This window comes from Hemicordylus capensis, chromosome 16 (genome assembly GCF_027244095.1).
Source record: "Hemicordylus capensis ecotype Gifberg chromosome 16, rHemCap1.1.pri, whole genome shotgun sequence".
Lineage (NCBI taxonomy): Eukaryota > Metazoa > Chordata > Lepidosauria > Squamata > Cordylidae > Hemicordylus > Hemicordylus capensis.
This window is the reverse complement of record NC_069672.1, coordinates 8,634,800-8,652,697: the sequence shown is the minus strand read 5'-3', so window position 1 is coordinate 8,652,697 and position 17,898 is coordinate 8,634,800. Positions and strand designations below refer to the sequence as shown.

The 17,898-nt window shown below is 50.4% G+C and overlaps 2 protein-coding genes across 11 annotated transcripts in view; one reads left to right on the top strand and one right to left on the bottom strand.

Annotated features, from left to right (window-relative positions):
• Nucleotides 1-1,286: 1,286 nt before the first annotated feature.
• SLC45A1 (solute carrier family 45 member 1) overlaps nucleotides 1,287-17,898 on the bottom strand; it is an 18,515-nt gene continuing 1,903 nt past the window's right edge. For 2 of the 3 annotated variants that reach the window (XM_053281548.1, XM_053281546.1), the window contains 8 exons: nucleotides 17,453-17,859; nucleotides 15,913-16,005; nucleotides 11,959-12,183; nucleotides 9,291-10,021; nucleotides 7,248-7,401; nucleotides 5,857-6,033; nucleotides 4,131-4,336; nucleotides 1,287-1,678 (listed from right to left, as the gene is read on the bottom strand). In XM_053281548.1, coding sequence (XP_053137523.1) covers nucleotides 1,412-1,678; nucleotides 4,131-4,336; nucleotides 5,857-6,033; nucleotides 7,248-7,401; nucleotides 9,291-10,021; nucleotides 11,959-12,183; nucleotides 15,913-16,005; nucleotides 17,453-17,831 — 2,232 coding nt within the window. In that variant the 5' untranslated portion in view covers nucleotides 17,832-17,859 and the 3' untranslated portion in view covers nucleotides 1,287-1,411. The remainder of the gene's footprint in view (nucleotides 1,679-4,130; nucleotides 4,337-5,856; nucleotides 6,034-7,247; nucleotides 7,402-9,290; nucleotides 10,022-11,958; nucleotides 12,184-15,912; nucleotides 16,006-17,452; nucleotides 17,860-17,898) is intronic. The other variant, XM_053281549.1, reaches the window with a different exon arrangement.
• The window catches only part of LOC128338726 (claudin-16-like), a 13,825-nt gene continuing 13,693 nt past the window's right edge, over nucleotides 17,767-17,898 (top strand). For all 8 annotated transcript variants that reach the window (XM_053281556.1, XM_053281557.1, XM_053281554.1 and 5 more), the window contains exon 1: nucleotides 17,767-17,859. The gene's annotated coding sequence lies outside the window, so the exon portion shown is untranslated. The remainder of the gene's footprint in view (nucleotides 17,860-17,898) is intronic.

The following is a 17,898-nucleotide window of genomic DNA, read 5'->3' as shown; positions in this document are numbered from 1 at the left end:
CGGCTCTGCTTTTGGAAGCTCAGCTGCGTCCTCTTCTCGAGAAGGCAGATCTGGCCACTGTTACCCACGCCTTAGTCACGTCATGGCTAGACTACTGTAACACGCTCTGCGTGGGGCTGCCCTTGAAGACTATTTGGAAACTGCAGCTAGTGCAAAACGCGGCAGCCAGGATGTTATCCAGAGCTGTCCGCTGGGACATAAATAAATAAATATTCCTCCCATTTTGAACGAGTTGCACTGGCTGCCAATTTGTTCCCGGGTCCAATTCAAGGTGCTGGCTTGTTGGCGTTTAAAAGCCCTTAACAGTTTGGGCCCTGGATAACTGAGGGACCATCAGCTCCCAAGGGTTGCTGCCCCCTTGATGAGGTCATCTGAGGGGGCTCTGCGCTGGGTGTCGACAATGAGGGAGGCTCGGTTGTCATGCACGCAGGACAGGGCCTTCTCTGTGGCTGCCCCAGACTCTGGAATGCTCTCCCAGCGGCCATCCGCTCCTCAGTCTCCATCACAGCTTTTAGAAAGAGTGTAAAATCGTGGCTTTTTACCCAGGCTTTTATGTAATTGTCTCTACTGCTGCGGCTTTGTATTCCCCCCCCCCTCAATGGTTATATTGTGCTTTTAAAAAATCTTTTTAATTAGATCTGCATTTTTATAGTCTAACTTAATATTTTAATAGCTTGATATTTTTGTAGACTTTTGTTAAAAAGTTGACAAACAAACAAACCTAAATCTACACTCCTGTAACTCGAGCCCATGAGGTCTTGGCCTCTAGGTGGCAGCAGAGAACACATCTCTGTCTCCTGTGCAGCATCCCTTTGGATGGATTCTATGTGGTCTCAGAGAGCGTGGGAATCGGGTTCAAATCCTCACTCGTCCACAAAAGTCACCTGGTGACCTGGAGCCAACCTACTCCACAGGGTTGTTGTGAAGGGGAAATGGAATGGCCCTACCAATGCTGCCTATTTTCCTTGGAGAAAGAGACAGGGAGAAATGGGAAGAATGTGGAAAAAACAGATGCCTCCCGCCCCTTGGTTCAACCTTTGTAGTTCACACTACAAATGTGCCCTCGGCAAGAACAGAGTTAGAGACCACAGTCTATCAAGTGAAGGCACAATTATCCTAAGCACAAGGGCTCTCAAAAAGTTGGGTCCCCACCTGTTGGACTACAACTCCCATCATCCCCAGCATTGTGGCAGGAGGTGATGGGAGTTGTAGTCTGGGGACCCAAGTTTGAGAACTCCTGTCCTAGGGCCTTTCTTATCACGGAACAACTCGAAAGCAACCATTAGTGGTGTTTGAAAATTTTATTATTATTATTAGATTCATGTCTCCCCACGTAGGCTCCTTTCAACGCGGCTTCCACAGGGTCGCCATAGATTGTGGTGATAGATCCTCTCTGCCTGTAGCGCCAATTTCATGCACTCATCATCAGCGGCTGCTGCTCCTCTGCCAGCTCCTCGCTGGGGGCGATCTCGTAGACAACGCAGAGGGACGAATACAAGCAGCCAATGAAGGAGACCACACTGGAGAAGTACATCACTCCATTGGCACTGCCCGCCGCCGCCGTCAAAGGGCCCATCACAATGGAGACCAGGATCTGGGCCAGGAAGTACTGACAGCTCAGGAGGGAGATGTCCACCCCCATCCCTCTCTTAGTCCCGTCCTCATGTGATCCTGCAAACTGGGGGAGAGCAGAGGGAGAGTTAAGGCCTCTAGAGACAAAGGTTGCCAATAGGGATGTGCAAAAAATTTGACCGAATCGATTTGGATTCGAATCGATCCAACTCGAAACTGCTTGCACAAAATGGGATTCGTTTGAATTGATTCAAATCCGACACGACAGACAGAATAGGAAAGTCAGGTGCCTTCCTGATCGGCGGTCTTGTGAACCCAAACCAAGTAGGAAGGAGGGGAGAGTGAGAGTGTGGGAGCTGGATCAGATGGGTGCTCGGTGGAGGAGCATCTGCTTTGCATGCAAAACATCCCAGATTCAACCCCTGGTGGCACTTTCAGATAGGGCTAGGAAAGATTCCTTTCTGAAACTTAGAAGAAGCCACTGCCAGTTGGTGTAGGCAATGCTGAGCTAGATGGACCAAGGACTTGACTTATTGGGCAGCTTCATACGTTTGTCAGGTGCATTCATAGCTCAGTGGTAGAGCATCTGCTTTTCACACAAAGGTCCCAGGTTTGATCCCTGGCAGCAGCTCCAGCTAGGGCTGAGAAAGGATTCCTGCCTGAACCCGTGGAAACCTGCTGCCAGTCAGTGTAGACCAGGGGTGGGGAACCTTGGCCCTCCAGCTGTTTTTGAACTACAACTCCCACCATCCCCAGCCTGGGGATGATGGGAGTTGTAGTTCAAAAACAGCTGGAGGGCCTAGGTTCCCCACCCCTGGTGTAGACATTACTTCCTATGATCCAAATGCCAGTATTATCAGAAGGGGAGAAAAATGACCTTCTCAAGACCATTCAGAGTCATGTAAACCTCCAAATTGGCTTTCATTTCTCCCTCCAAATTGGCTTTCTCCCAACGCCCCCACTAAGAAAAATCTTAGGGGACTTCCTTCAACTGCTCGAGATCGCCATTTCCCTATAGCTTCTTCTCCTCTATTAGATCCTTCCTGAAGTAGAGAGAAATCAATTATGCCAGAAGTTGTACCTTGCTGGCCAGGCTCAGTTTCATCAGCCTGGTCAGCAGCCAAAAACAAGAATACGTAAAGCAACAAAAAATAAAACATATGGTCAGTGGCTGATATCCAGAGCATATGCAGGTGAGGTGCTCTCCGCAAAGGATGAATGCTATGGCACTGGAGCACAAATATAGGGGAGAAGAGCTGGTCTTGTACTAGCAAGCACAAGCTGTCCCTTTTGCTAAGCAGCATCCACCTTGGTTTGCATTTGGATGGGAGACTACATGTGTGAGCACTGTAAGGTATTCCCCTTAGGGGATGGGGATGCTCTGGGAAGAGCACCTACATGCTTACAGGACTGATCACCTTCGGCCCTCCTGCAGATGTTGGCCTACAATTCCCATAATTCCCTGGCTATTGGCCACTGTAGCTGGGGATTATGGGAGCTGTAGTTCAAAAACAGCTGGGGGGGTGGCCTAAGCTGAGCAGGCCTGATAGAAGATGCAAGTCCCCGCCCTGGCGGCATCTCCAAGATAGGACTGAGCGAGACTCCTGCCTGCAACCTTGGAAAGGCTGCTGCCAGTCTGTGTAGGCAATCCTGAACTGGATGGACCAAGGCTGTGGGATTTGGAGTAAGACAGCTTCCTCTTTTCCCCGTGTACTTTCTGGAGTTCACCCATGTTCTGAAAGGGCTCTCTTAGAGCAGAAACATTTCTCTTGACCCTCAGTGGTGTGTTTTTGGGAATGCACGATGCCTTATACAGAGTCAGACCATTGGTCCATCTAGCTCAGTATTGTCTTTGGCAGCAGACCGACCACTGGTCTGTCTAGCTCAGTATTGTCTACACTGACTGGCAGCAGTCATCCAGGATTTCAGGCAGGAGTCTCTCTCCGCCCTACCTGGAGATGCTGCCAGGGAGTGAACCTGGGACCTTCTGCATGCAAAGCAGGTGCTTTTCCACTGATGTACGGCCCCATCTCCTAGGGGGAATGTCTTCTAGCGGAAAGCACTCTCATGTAGTTGCCCATCCAAATGCAAACCAGGGCAGACCCTACTTAGCAAAGGGGACAATGCATGCTTGCTGCCACAAGACCAGCTCTCTACTCTGGTTTTTGCTGCAAGGGAGACTTTCTGGGAAGCTCTGGGAAGTATTTCTTGTGCAAACATGTCCACACTTTGAGTTGTGCATGTACCAGCATGAGCTTAATGCTGCATGCCAGTGGGTGTTAGAAATGCCTACCATACACTGCCCTGGACGTATGCCAGTATTTTTTGCACCTCCCTGATTTCTAGAAGCTGTTTGTAAAAGAAAGAGCGGGTACAGTGGAGTACTCAGAGACCCTCTAGCCTGACCCTCTTTCCACAGCTGCTCCCGTCATATGCTCAGAGTTCTTGCTGGGGAACGCACTCTGCACATGCTCCCAGCTACTCAGCCTGCAATACTTGGAATTTCTCCTCTCAAAAAAAGGTCACCTTAAAGAACCTTCCAGGTTGCCGATGCTTACCTTTTTATTCTGATAGTAGTCGCATAAGAGAGAGTATGGAAGCGTGCAGAGCGTGGAGAATAAAATACCATAGGTTATGCATAGGGATAAAATCACGTAGAGGTTTCTGGACAACGTCGCGAGGCCCGTGCCGAGCCCAAAGGCAAGATAGGCTATGAAATACAACGTGCGGATGCTGAAATATTCCTCCAGTTTTTCTAATGAGGCTGGAAAACAGAACGGAAGAGTGTAAACTACAGCGATTTTATAATAATTGCCTGGCCTTGGCTTCCCCCAAAGGCTGGTGGGTCTGGCACAGTATAAAGGCCACTGCCGCTGTTTTGATGGGGTTATAATCAACCGTTTAAAATATACCACTGCAACTCTTAAAAGGTCGAGCAAGCTTCATTAATACACGAACACCAGTAATTACCTGACTTCTATAAATACATAGGAAGCGACCATCTACTGAGTCAGACCATTATCCCTCTAGTTCAGGATTGCCGACCCAGACTGGCAGCGGCTTCTCCAAGGTTGCAGGCACGAATCTCCTTCAGCCCTATCTTGGAGATGCTGCCGGGGAGGGAACTTGGAACCTTCTGCATGCAAGCAGGCAGGTGCTCTGCCCAGAGCGGCCCCATCCCCGAAGGGGAATGTCTTCCAGTGCTCACACATGTAATCCCCCATTCAAATGCAAACCAGGGCAGACCCTGCTTAGCAAAGGGGGCAAGACCGCCACCTAATGGCACAGCGGGGAAATGACTTGACTAGCAAGCCAGAGGTTGCCGGTTCGAATCCCCACTGGTCTGTTTCCCAGACTATGGGAAACTCCTATATCGGGCAGCAGCAATCTAGGAAGGTGCTGAAAGGCATAATCTCATACTGTGCGGGAGAAGGCAATGGGAAACCCCTCCTGTATCCTACCAAAGACAACCACAGGGCTCTGTGGGCGCCAGGAGTCGACACCAACTCGATGGCACAGTTTACCTTTACCTTACCACAAGACTTAATATATCATAAAATCCTCTTAATATAAATCCTCTTAATATAGCATAAAATCCTCATTCCCCTAACAACCTCTTTGCTCCCCCAAATGACTTGTCCTGGAGCACACTGCAAACCTCGGCCTGCCAGCTGTTTTTTGGTCTACAAGCAGCGTTCCCTGTCACAGGGATTCCCAGAGGTTGTGGACTACAACTCCCAGCATCCTCTGCTGCTGCAGCCGCTGTCGCCTGGGGATCATGGGAGTTGTCGTCCACAGCACCCTGGGAATCCCTGTGACAGGGAACACCGACTACAACTCCCATCATCCTCAGCCACGGTGGTGACACTCATAGGTGATGGGAGTTGGAGTCCAACATCTGCAACATTATATTATTATTATTATTATTATTATTATTTTTACATTTATATCCCGCTCTTCCTCCAAGGAGCCCAGAGCGGTGTACTACAGACTTGAGTTTCTCTTTCACAACAACCCTGTGAAGTAGGTTAGGCTGAGAGAGAAGTGACTGGCCCAGAGTCACCCAGCACGTCTCATGGCTGAAGGGGGATTTGAACTCGGGTCTCCCCGGTCCTAGTCCAGCACTCTAACCACTACACCACGCTGGCTCTCCATCTTTCTACACCATCTTTCCTAGAGCCGTCCCTCTTGGTGTGGCCTCCCCCGATCCTTCCCAAGAGCTTTCGATGGGATTAGCTGTCCCACAGGACGGTCACAGGCGACAGGGGCAGAGAGGCAGCGTACCGGAATAGAAGGCCGCGCTGAATGCATAGATGCACATGCCCCAGCATCCCATCGTCACCCCGGTATTGTACTTCTGATACTCCTCCGAATCGTGAGGGGCTTTGGGGTCCCCTTGAAACACCACTTCGCCCATGAAGTCGGTGTAGAAGAGAAGCATCCCTTCAAAGGAGAGCCAACCTACGGCAGCAAGCGGGAGACAGAAACAAGAGCGTGAGCGAGATTTTTTTTTTTTTTTAGAAGCACAGATCCACGATTGGAGGTGGCATTTATGATGGACAAGGCTGTATCTCTCATCCCTGGTTGCAAAACGTCTCTTTTGAGTCAGACCCTCGGGCTAGCTAGCTCAGGACTGTCTACACTGACTGGCAGCTATGGATGCCCCTGGTGAACACAGGAAACTGCCAAGCTGAGTCAGACCATCCATCTAGCTCAGTATGGTCTACTACACACTGACTGGCAGCAGTTTTCCAGGGTTGCAGACGGGAGTCTTTCCCAGCCCTGCCAGCATCTGAACCTGGCACCTTCTGGATAAACAGCAAATGTTCCTCCAACCATAGATGCCCAGGAAGCTGTCAAACTGAGTCAGACCCACAGTCCATCTAACCCCATATGCTCAGCACTGACTGGCAGCAACTTTTCAGGGTTGCAGACAGTGGTCCAGGGAGGAGCCACCATTGTGCAACAGGGTTCAAAGAATCCAGGCCGCCAACGAAAAGGGCCACCAGAGCCCCTGTTGCACATGATGTCATGCACAAAGGGGAGTCGTGGCCCGATCGCCTGAGGGCCCACCCCATTCCTCCCATGCTTATTTCCAGCCCGCGCTTACTGGCTGGCAGCATTTATTTCCCTTCCTCTCCCTCGAGGGAAATAAACGCTGCCAGCTTGGGAGAGCTTGCATGTGCTCTACAGAGTCCAGACTGCGCCATGAAATCCTTTTGCACGTGACGTTTCATTTGTCCCGCTTTTGTGCGTGATGGTATGGCTGGAAAATCATGTGCACAGGGCATCACTGGTGAGGCTGGGCACAGGCCGCCATTCAACAGGCTTTGGTCTTTCCCAGCCCGACCGGAAGATGCCGGTAGGGACGGAACCTGGGACCTTCTGCATAAAGAGCAAATGTTCTGCCACTGAGCCACAGATGCCCCCGCTGAAGACAGGATGCTGCCAGACTGAGTCAGACCCTCGGGCCATCTAGCCCCAGATGTCCAACACTGACTGGTAGCAACTTCCCAGGGTCTTGCAGACAGGGCTCTTTCCCAGCCCTACCTTGAGATGGTGCCGGGGTTTGAACAATGTGAAACAATTTGCTCCTTAAGCTTTCCCTCGGTCTGTGGTCAAGGGCCCCGGGCCAGTCCGAGGGCCAGGACCAAGACGGTACCACGCAGCTTTACCTAGGAAATGGTTGATGCAGAGCCTCCGCAAAGCGGTGGGCATGTGGCAGATGGTGGAACACAACAGCTTCATGGTGAGCGGCTGTTCCGAGAAGTCGCTGGCGCTGTTGAGGTCACTCTCGTATTTCACCCCGTTCAGCAAAATATTTGCCACCTGTGCCAAAGAGAGGAGAGGCCATCAGCACATCAGGATCACCTTGCTGGATCAGGCCAGGGGTTCGATCGCGGACAAAAGTGCTCCGGGTCCGCTCCACAAACGAGCCTCCGAACCAGCCCCGGTTCGAGAATGGACCGTTTTGTGCACATCCCTAGTGGTAGTTGATTCCCTGTCCCCCAAAGAGCTCACAGTCTAAAAGGAAATATTGACACCAGCGACAGCCACTTGGAAGGATGCTGAGCTGAGCTGAATAGGCACGGTTGCTCTCTTCTTACTAAATATCAAAGATCTGCCACTCTAAGAGGCATCTCTTCGCCCAGTTAGCAGGAGTAGCAGTGAACAGCCATAACACTGACTGAAACTCTTCCTTCTTTTTCCCCCCTCCAATATTTTTCACCGTACCAAACAGTGAAAATTTCCAGGATTGCTTTGAATAATCATCTCAAGGTGGATGCTGATTGAGGGAGGCTCAAGACCAATCCTGAAGGAGTTGCTGCACAGCCCTCCTGCAGATGTTGGACTACTACTTCCATCATCCCTGGCTCTTGGTCCGTGCCTGGGGATGATGGGAACGGTAGCTCAGCCATATCTTGAGGGCAACGCCTGATGTATGGTTATCATTCAGTACACTGTTTCAAGCTGAAATCCTACAAATGCCAAACTGTTCTTTTACTCCCCTTTCTCAAGCACATTGATTTTTTAAAAAAATCTATTACACATATTTAATTTCTTCACTTCCTATAATCTATGCAGAATAGCTTTGCCCGGTCAACGACGGCCTTCACCTACTAGTAAAATAAAATAATTCCAGACCCTGGCTATCAGTGGAGAACACTGTTCAACAAGCATTAATTTATTTCCTTCACTCACCTGTTGGCTAAAGATTACATATAGTTCCATATATAGCCTGAGGGGTTCGGTTTGACTTTGGACCAAACTGAGTTCGGTTCGAGGTTGAACATCTGAACCGGTCTGGTTCGCATGTGAACCGGTTCGATATTGAATGGGTTTGCACATCCCTAGTGGAGAACACTGTTCAACAAGCATTACTTTATTTCCTTCACTCACCTGTTGGCTAAAGATTACATATAGTTCCATATATAGCCTGAGGGGTTCGGTTTGACTTTGGACCAAACTGAGTTCGGTTCGAGGTTGAACATCTGAACCGGTCTGGTTCGCGTGTGAACCTGTTCGATATTGAACGGGTTTGCACATCCCTAGTGGAGAACACTGTTCAACAAGCATTACTTTATTTCCTTCACTCACCTGTTGGCTGAAGATTACATATAGTTACATATATAGCCTGAGAGGTTCGGTTTGACCTTGGACCAAACTGAGTTCAGTTCGAGGTTGAACATCTGAACCGGTCTGGTTCGCGTGTGAACCTGTTCGATATTGAACGGGTTTGCACATCCCTAGTGGAGAACACTGTTCAACAAGCATTACTTTATTTCCTTCACTCACCTGTTGGCTGAAGATTACATATAGTTCCATATATAGCCTGAGGGGTTCGGTTTGACCTTGGACCAAACTGAGTTCAGTTCGAGGTTGAACATCTGAACCGGTCTGGTTCGCGTGTGAACCTGTTCGATATTGAACGGGTTTGCACATCCCTAGTGGAGAACACTGTTCAACAAGCATTACTTTATTTCCTTCACTCACCTGTTGGCTGAAGATTACATATAGTTCCACATATAGCCTGAGGGATTCGGTTTGACCTTGGACCAAACTGAGTTCGGTTTGACCTTGGACCAAACTGAGTTCGGTTCGAGGTTGAACATCTGAACCGGTCTGGTTCGCGTGTGAACCGGTTCGCAATTGAACGGGTTTGCACATCCCTAGTGGAGAGCACTGTTTGACAAGATTACGACATTCCTTTCTCTCACCTGTTGGCTGAAGGTTACGTTCCTTCGCCTGTTGCTTTCCGGAATGTTCCCCGTGATGATATCTGGGATGGCCAAAGTCTGGGGCCGCTTCAAAATCCCCGACGATCGCGGTTTCATGGTGTCCAGGGAACCCACCCTCAGGCCCTCTCCATCGGGCCCAGCGGTCTCTCCCGCCTCCAAGGTCGCACTTTCGTGGCAATAAAACCCTTCTGGGGCCCTGGGGAAGCTGACACTGATAGCCTGTCTGGGCAAGCTCGCCGGGAGGGCCAAGTAGCCATCATGGCCACCGGTGAAGCAGTCTATCAGCACGCTGTCGATGTTGGAGGTCCCGAACGAGGACGCAAACTCGCTGAGGCCCGTCAGCGAATTGTCCCGGCTGATGAAACTACCGTACTTGGGCGTGAGGGGGCTGAGGGGGGAAATGGGGCTGGTGAAACTTGCATATAAATGGACCGAGTTCTGAGAGGCGAGGTTTCCACCCGCGCAGTCCTCAAAGAGGAGCGGCGGCGAGGGAGGCAACGGGAGGCTGGGACTCTTCATCACCTTTTTCTTCTTGCTGAAGGATGGCGGGGGCCTTTCCGGGATGCTGACCAGAGTCAAGATAGTCGCTAGCGTCAAGGTGATTGAGGTAAAAATGTAGATGACGCGGAGCTGGCCTCCCGCGGCGTGCCCGAATCTGGTCCGGTCCCAGTTAATACCCCCGACGACGTAGCCGAAGCCGCCTCCAAGTCCTGCCGGGGAAGAACAGAGTGGAAGTTAACTCCCACCAAGGGGCGGCCCGTCCGTGAAGTCACCTCAGGTAGCAAACCTGAGCAGTCACCTCAGGTAGCAAACCTGAGCCGTCACCGGTGGTGGCGCCGGCAGGGAAGCGAAATGTCCCCACCCAGTACAGACCCTGGGGCTGACTACCGCTCCCAGCATCCCTGGCTGCAATGGCCTTTGGCTGGGGATTATGGGAGTTGTCATCAAGAACACCTAAAACTTTCCCAGACAGCCGGCTTACTGAGAGGCTTTCCTGCGAGTATGAAGTTGCGCCCCCTCAAAACAGAGGCAAAAAATGGAATTTTTAAAATTTATTTATTTATTTATTTATTTATTTATTTGGAAAAAATTTCTCTACCACCCAAAACTTGCATCTCTGGGTGGAGAGAACCCGGATATAAATTGAGCTACCCTCAAACGTGCAGTGAAAAACCCAAGTTGGGTGTGAAGTGCTCCCCGATTGCTCACAGGGACTTCGGGGTAAATTTGGCCGATAGGTGAACGCAAACCCCCCCCCTCCATTCCAGAGGAAATACAAGCTAAAAACCAGATGTGGGAAACTTCGTGTGATTGTGTTCACAGGGAGAAGAACTGTTCACCCTGCAAGGACCTGCCACCTTTCGACCTCATTACCAACTGCAAGCGAGGACAAAGAGGGTCAGGAGGCTGTGAAGCGAGGGAAGGGAGCCCGGAGATGGAGCTCAAACCCGGAAGGTTCTTCAATTCAAATTTCGTCTTTGCCACGTACTCGCTAGGTGAACATAAGAACAGCCCTGCTGGATGAGGCCCAAGGAAGCCCATCTAGTCCAGCATCCTGTTTCACACAGTGGCCCACCAGATGCCTCTGAGAAGCCCACAGGCAGGAGTTGAGGGCATGGCCTCTCTCCTGCTGTTGCTCCCTTGCAACTGGTATTGAGAGGCATCTTGGCTCTGAGGCTGGAGGTGGCCCACAGCCACCAGACTAGTAGCCTTTGCTAGACCTGTCCACCATGAATCTGTCTAAGCCCCCTTTAAGGCCATCCAAGCTGGTGGCCATCACCACATCCCGTGGCAGAGAATTCCACCGATTAATCCTGCGCTGTGTGAAAAGTACTTCATCTTGTCGGTCCTGAATATCCCAGCCTCCAGTTTCATGGGGTGACCCCTGGTTTAGTCTTGTGAGACCTGGTTCTAGGGTTTTAATAGGTGGTCTTTGGCAGGATCTTCTCAGCCTCTGCTCTCAGGAACATGGGAAGCTGCCATATACTGAGTCAGGCCATTGGTCCATCTAGCTCAGTATTATCTACCCAGACTGGCAGCGTCTTCTCCGAGGTTTGCAGGCAGGAGTCTTTCTCAGCCCTATCTTGGAGATGCTGCCAGGGAGGGAACTTGGAGCCTTCTGCATGCAAGCCTACAGGTGCTCTTCCACTGAGCTGAGCTTATCCAAGGCAAGGATCTCTCTCAGTTCTGTCTGGAGATGCCAGGGAGGGACCCTGGAACCTTCTGCATGCAAGCAGGCAGGTGCTCTTCCCAGAGCAGCCCCATCCCCTAAGGGGAATGTCTTATGGTGCTCCTGTGCAGTCTTCCCTCCAAATGCAAACCAGAGAAGACCCTGCTTAGCAAAGGGGACAATTCATGCTTGCTGCCACAAGACCAGCTCTCCTTCTGCAATACAAGGATCATAATACTGGGCCTGCCTTGCAGGGTTGTTATAAAGACGGCCACAGGATCAGACGTGCAAGCCATTTTGAACTCTCCACAACTTGGGCCTTCCTGCAGAGGTTGGCCTACAATTCCCATCATCCCCGACTCCTGATCGCTGTGGCTGGGAACGATGGGCGTTGTAGTCCCCAAACCAGCTGGAGTGCCCAAGTTGTGTAGCATGATGTAAGTGCCAAGGAGGATTTGCAAGACGCTAGAAAATCACCAGCTAGCAGGGCATGGATATTGAGTCCCCGGTCCTGATCCGTTGGGCTGCAGACATCCATCATGTAGGCATGGCTGGGATTGTCAACAGAATCTGCACAGAAGTCCATCAAGATCACTCCGCAGACGGTGAGTGCAATTCCCCACTTGTGGTTGTTCACAGTGTCCGTCATGGCAGTGCCAATATCCCGGCCGTTCAGCATCAAGGAGAGCCCCATCAGCGCCCCTGTGGACGGAGAATCAAATTAGAACTATCAATGAGAAGAAATATAAAAGGGGCCTTTTCGGTGGTGGCTCCCTCGGCGATGGAACACCCTTCCGGAAGAGCTCCACCATGCTCCCTCCCTCGATGTTTAAAAAACAAAGAAAGAAAGCCGCATCTTTTTTAGATAGGCTTTTAATCGTTTTATCTGCTGCTTATATCTGGTAGGGTTTGGGGGTTTTCTTTAGTTCTTAGTTTTTCATGAATAGCTTTTGATTTGAAGCTTTTAAAATCTGTGATTTTAAATGTGGCTTCAGCTTGGCCTTTTAATTTGTTTTGTTTTGTTTTATTTTATTTTATTTCTTCATATTGTAGCTATTTTACTCATGTATTATTAATGTATATTAACTCTATATTGCAGCTATTTTATTATTTCCCCCAGCTAACGGAACAAAGAGGCACCTTTTCAAAGTGGCGATTCTCTTGTATTGAGCAGGGGGAGAGCAACTGGCCCTATCCATCCCCAGCACAGCATCCCTCCAGTGGCCATTGCTAGGGTCTGTCTTATGTTTCTTTTATAGATTTGTGAGCTCTTTGGGGATAGGGAGCCATTTGGTCAATTGATTTAAATCTATGTAAACCGCTTTGGAAACTCCTGTTGAAAAGCAGTATATAAATATTTGCCGTATACGTCGTCATCCTGTATTCTGAGCCTCTCTGAGCAGTGGTGCACTGGAGGGGCAGGGCATAAGGTTTGACTAAATGAATAAATAAGGGTGTGCTCATATAAGGGTATTTATTTTCTTATTTTATTTACTTGCCACTTTCCTGAACCAGCCCATATGCCGATCTTGGGTGGTTCACAATCTAAAAACCCAACAATTAAAACATCAATCCAATTAAAAACAATGTAAAATATAGATTAACAACTCTAAAATGATAAAAATGATAAATTAAAAGCCTGATTAAACAGGCATGTTTGGGGATTTTTCTGAAAAGCATCCCGAGAAAGGGGAGCCTCTAATTTTGTTAGGAAGCACGTTCCAAAATGTGTTAGGAAGTGAGCATCGGAATAGAGGAAGCTGCCACAGACCGAGTCGGGCCATCGATACGACCCCTTTTGTCCAGTTTTGCAGGCACTGGTTTCTCCAGTGTTAGGGGGCTTCTTCAACAACTGTCGGGTCCTCGAGAGACTTCCCTGTGAAAGATGAGAGCAAACCCCAGGCCATGAAGAGGGTAGTATCTTTTGCTGCCTTTGTGGCAGTGGGGATGTTGATTCCAGCAGAGACAGATTCGAATCTACAATACGGTTTAGAACCATAGTTCATTCCTCCCACCATCAGCAGGGAGTGGGGGAGATCTACTGCTGCACCCAGACCCTGCAAACCATAGCTGAGACGGCTTGAGTAAGTGGCTGAAACCGGGGGAGGAATAGCTGCCAACTGCCCACACAGCCACATGCTCCACTATGAATCATTGCATGTGATGTCAAGACCCAACAAGAGGAGACCGATGTAGAAATGCGAAGATTCAAGACAGAGCATGGATCATAGGAACGTAGGAAGCTGCCTTATACTGAGTCAGACCCTTAGTACATCTAGCTCAGTATTGTCTATGGATGGGCAGCGGCTTCTCCAAGGTTCCAGGCAGGGATCTCTCTTGGTTCTGTCTGGAGATGCCAGGGAGGGACCCTGGAACCTTCTGCATGCAAGCAGGCAGGTGCTCTTCCCAGAGCAGCCCCATCCCCTAAGGGAAATATCTTACAGTGCTCATACATAGGAATATAGAAATATCGGAAGCTGCCTGATACTGAGTCAGACCCTTGGTCCATCTAGCTCAGTATTGTCTACACAGACTGGCAGCGGCTCCTCCAAGGTTACAGGCAGGAGTCGCTCCAAGGCCTACCCTGGAGATGCTGGAGGTGGGGGCAGGACTCGGGAACGTCTTCATGCAGACTTTCAGGTAAGTCTCCCATTCAAATGCAAACCAGGATGAGCCCTGCTTAGCAAAGGGGACAATTCATGCTTGTCGTCACAAGACCAGCTCTCTTCCCTTTAAGGGATCTTTTTAAGACCTGCATACCTCCATTGAGAGGTGGGGTTTGGAACAGTCATTCGAGCCTGCATCAAAACAGGAGACACAACTCAATTCTGCAGTCCGTTGAAGCAACGTCTCTGCTACCTTGGAGCTGTCCGTGGTGCTCTGGACTAAAATACAGGTATCACTTCAAGTGCTCAGCGGGGAAGTAACTTGCCTAGGGAGCAAGATGCTGTCAGTCCGAAGCCCTGCTGGTATGTTCCCCAGACTATGGGAAACACATATATCAGCCAGCAGCGATATAGGAAGATGCTGAAAGGCGTCATCTCATACTGCGCGGGAGGAGGCAATGGTCAACCCCTCCTGCATTCTACCAAAGCAAACTACAGGGCTCTTCCCTCGAGAAAGCGAAATAAATGGAGTTCAGGCAGAAAATGGCTGCCTGAAACGAGGGGGAGAGCGCTCTCACTGGCTGCTTGTTCACGCCCCCTTGGGACGGGATGGTCAGATGTTACTGGAGGGGTGGGGAGGGGCCGCTGCACTGCCACTGGGAAAAATTATGGGTGGAACTTTAAGAGGTAAAGAGTGGGTACTCTTCCCTCCTCGCCCCCCCTCCACCCTCCCTACAGTTAGCCGACAGCAGCAATTTTTAGACAAAAGGCGGGGGGGCTTTCCCCTCGTGCTCCCCCCTTCCCATGGCGGGAAAAATCCTCTTTTGGATTTTTAACCTGCCCCAGGTGGGCTGGGTCCGGCCCCACCCGGCAGCCCCTCTAGCGATGTCCCATGTACATGACATCACGTACACGGGCCATGTCCCGGACTCCAGAAGAGCCCCAAGAAAACTCCCCCTGCCCACGCCCCGGAGAGCCCTGAGCGAACTTTCCCCTGTCCTTTTCTCCCCTTCCCTGCTAACTGGGCAAAGAGGCACCTTTTTAACATGGCGATTCTCTTTATTTAGCCGGGGGAGAGCAACTGGCCCTATCCACCCCCAGCACAGCATCCCTCCCGTGACTGTTGCTGGTGTCTATCTTGTGTTTCTCTTTAGATTGTGAGCCCTTTGGGGACAGGGAGCCATCTTATTTATTTGTTATTTCTCCATGTATTTTTCCTTTGGAAACTTTTGTTGAAAAGTGATATATAAATGGTTGTTGTTGTTTTCAGGCAGCGTTTCCTGCCTGACAGCCTTTTATTTTCCTTTCTCTCCCACCAGCGAGGGAGAGAAAGGGAAATAGATGTTGACAGGCAGCAAGCACTGCCTGAAATGAAAGGAGAGAGATCTCATCATTCGGGCTCTCCGGAGCTCGAGGCCACACACCCTTTGCATGTGACATCAAAGGGGGCGTGATACAGCCCAGGGTTGCATTTGAATGGGAGACTACATAGGGTGAGCATTGAAAGATATTCCCCTCAGGGGATGGAGTTGCTCTGGGAAGAGCAGAAGGTTCCAAGTTCCCTCCCTGGCAGCATCTCCAAGACAGGGCTGATCTAGAGAGATTCCTGCCTGCCACCTTGGAGACGCCGCTGCCAGTCTGGGTAGACAATACTGAGCTAGATAGACCAATGGTCTGACTCAGTCTGTGGCAGCTTCCTATGTCCTATATGTATGTGGCTATAACTCCCCACCCAGACTCATCCCCCGAATTGTCCTCCTCCCACTGAGGGCTTCCGGACCTGCAACCACGACAATTGGAAGAGTGAAGGCAGAAACTGAATTACCGATTGCCAGGACCAAGATGAAGGGTCTCCTCCTCCCCAGAGGCGAGTTGCATCTGTCACTCCAGGCCCCCAGCAGAGGCTGCAAGAGGAAACCTGGAAAGACCAAAGCACTGAAATCAGCAGCAGCATCCTTCATGGCCCTGCGGGGGACATTTAGAGGAAGCTAGGAAGATGAACTACGCCTCTGAGACCTGTTCTCACTGTGCTGGGTCGCAGGGAGGGGCTCCCATGATGGGCTCCACTTGAACCAAGATGGAACCAGACTGCTGCCGCTTAAAATTAAAGAGGTAGCAGGGCAGCTTTTAACATAGGAAGCTGCCATATACTGAGTCAGACCACTGATCTATCTAGCTCAGTATTGTCTTCACAGACTGGCAGCAGCTTCTCCAAGGTGGCAGGCAGGAATCTCTCTCAGCCCTCTTAGAGATCCTGCCAGGGAGGGAACTTACAACTTTCTGCATGCAAGCATGCAGGTGCTCTTCCCAGATGGCCCCATCCCTTAAGGGGAATATCTTCCAGTGCTCATACATGTAGTCTCCCATTCAAATACAAACTGGGGTGGACCCTGCTTAGCAAATGGGACAATTCATGCTTGCTACCACAAGACTAGCTTTCCTCCATGACGCCTGGGCGATTGCTGACAGGATATAGAGAATAAGAAGGGTAGATACTAAAATACAGACCCGAAATTCAACGCGTACCAATGTCAGAAGCCTCTGACCCAAGATGGGCGAGCTGGAGTGCTTGGTTGCTAATGAAAACATAGATATAGTGGAAATAACGGAGCTGGTCTTGTGGTAGCCAGCATGAATTGTCCCCTTTGCTAAGCAGGGTCCACCCGGGTTTGCATTTGAATGGGAGACTACATGTGAGCACTGGAAGATATTCCCCTTAGGCGATGGAGCCACTCTGGGAAGAACATCTAGGTTCCAAGTTCCCTTCCTGGCATCTCTACGATAGGGCTGAGAGAGACCGCAACCTTGGAGAAGCCGCTGCCAGTCTGGGTTGACAATACTGTGGTAGATGAACCAATGGTCTGACTCAGTTGGAGGCAGCTTCTTATGTTCCTAAACCTTGTGGAATGGGGAGAACCAGCGGGACACTGTTATTCCTGGATACAAACTCTACAGAAAGGACAGGGAGGAATGGAGTAGCAATGTATGTTAAAGAAGGGATAGAATCCAACAAGCTAGAAAACCTAGGAGGACCAGCATCCTATAATGGGTGAGTTCAATTACCCTCCCACAGACTGGGCAAATTCATGTGCGGGTATTGACAGAGAGGCCAGATTTCTAGACCTGTTAAAGGACTGTGCCTTAGAGTAGGGATGTGCACGAACCATAAAACACGGTTCGGTTCGAATACGAATCTATCCGAACCAAACTGCTCCGAACCAGTTCGGGCAGCCATTACTTGTAAAGAGGAGTCCCGTGAGGATTTCCCTTTACAGGGGATGGGGGAGGGGCTTCAAAGGGTAAGGGGCACACCCCTACCTTCGAATAGAGGGTTGTGGAACCAACCACAGAGAAGGCCGACTTACCCAGTATCGGGCTGATAAACCAGACCATCCCGTACAGCTGATCCGGTAGCCCCATCTGAAGCAGGACTGGGGTCACATAGGCGGTTTCCATGGCGTAACTGAATTCGATTCCAAAGAGGATGCAGCCGTTGAACAACAGTTCCAGGAAGGATCTTTGCGGGTGGATTTCCCCAAAGTGGATCCGGTCAATGGGGCAGGGGGTGTTCGGGGGTGGGGGAGGGGACGGCCGGATGTGTTTCCTCCTCTTGGGGTGCCTTTTGAAGTTGTTGGCACGGTGGCTGATGTGGCGGGTGATGGAGCTGGCATACCCCACCACTGGTGGTCTCCACAGTTCCTGAGAGAGAGTGGGGAAGTGGGCGTCACTGGACGGGGTTGCCATGGTCGGGGTGGGATCACTCTGGATTCTCCTGCAAGGGGGAAACCAAAAAGGATCAGTGCAGATTCTT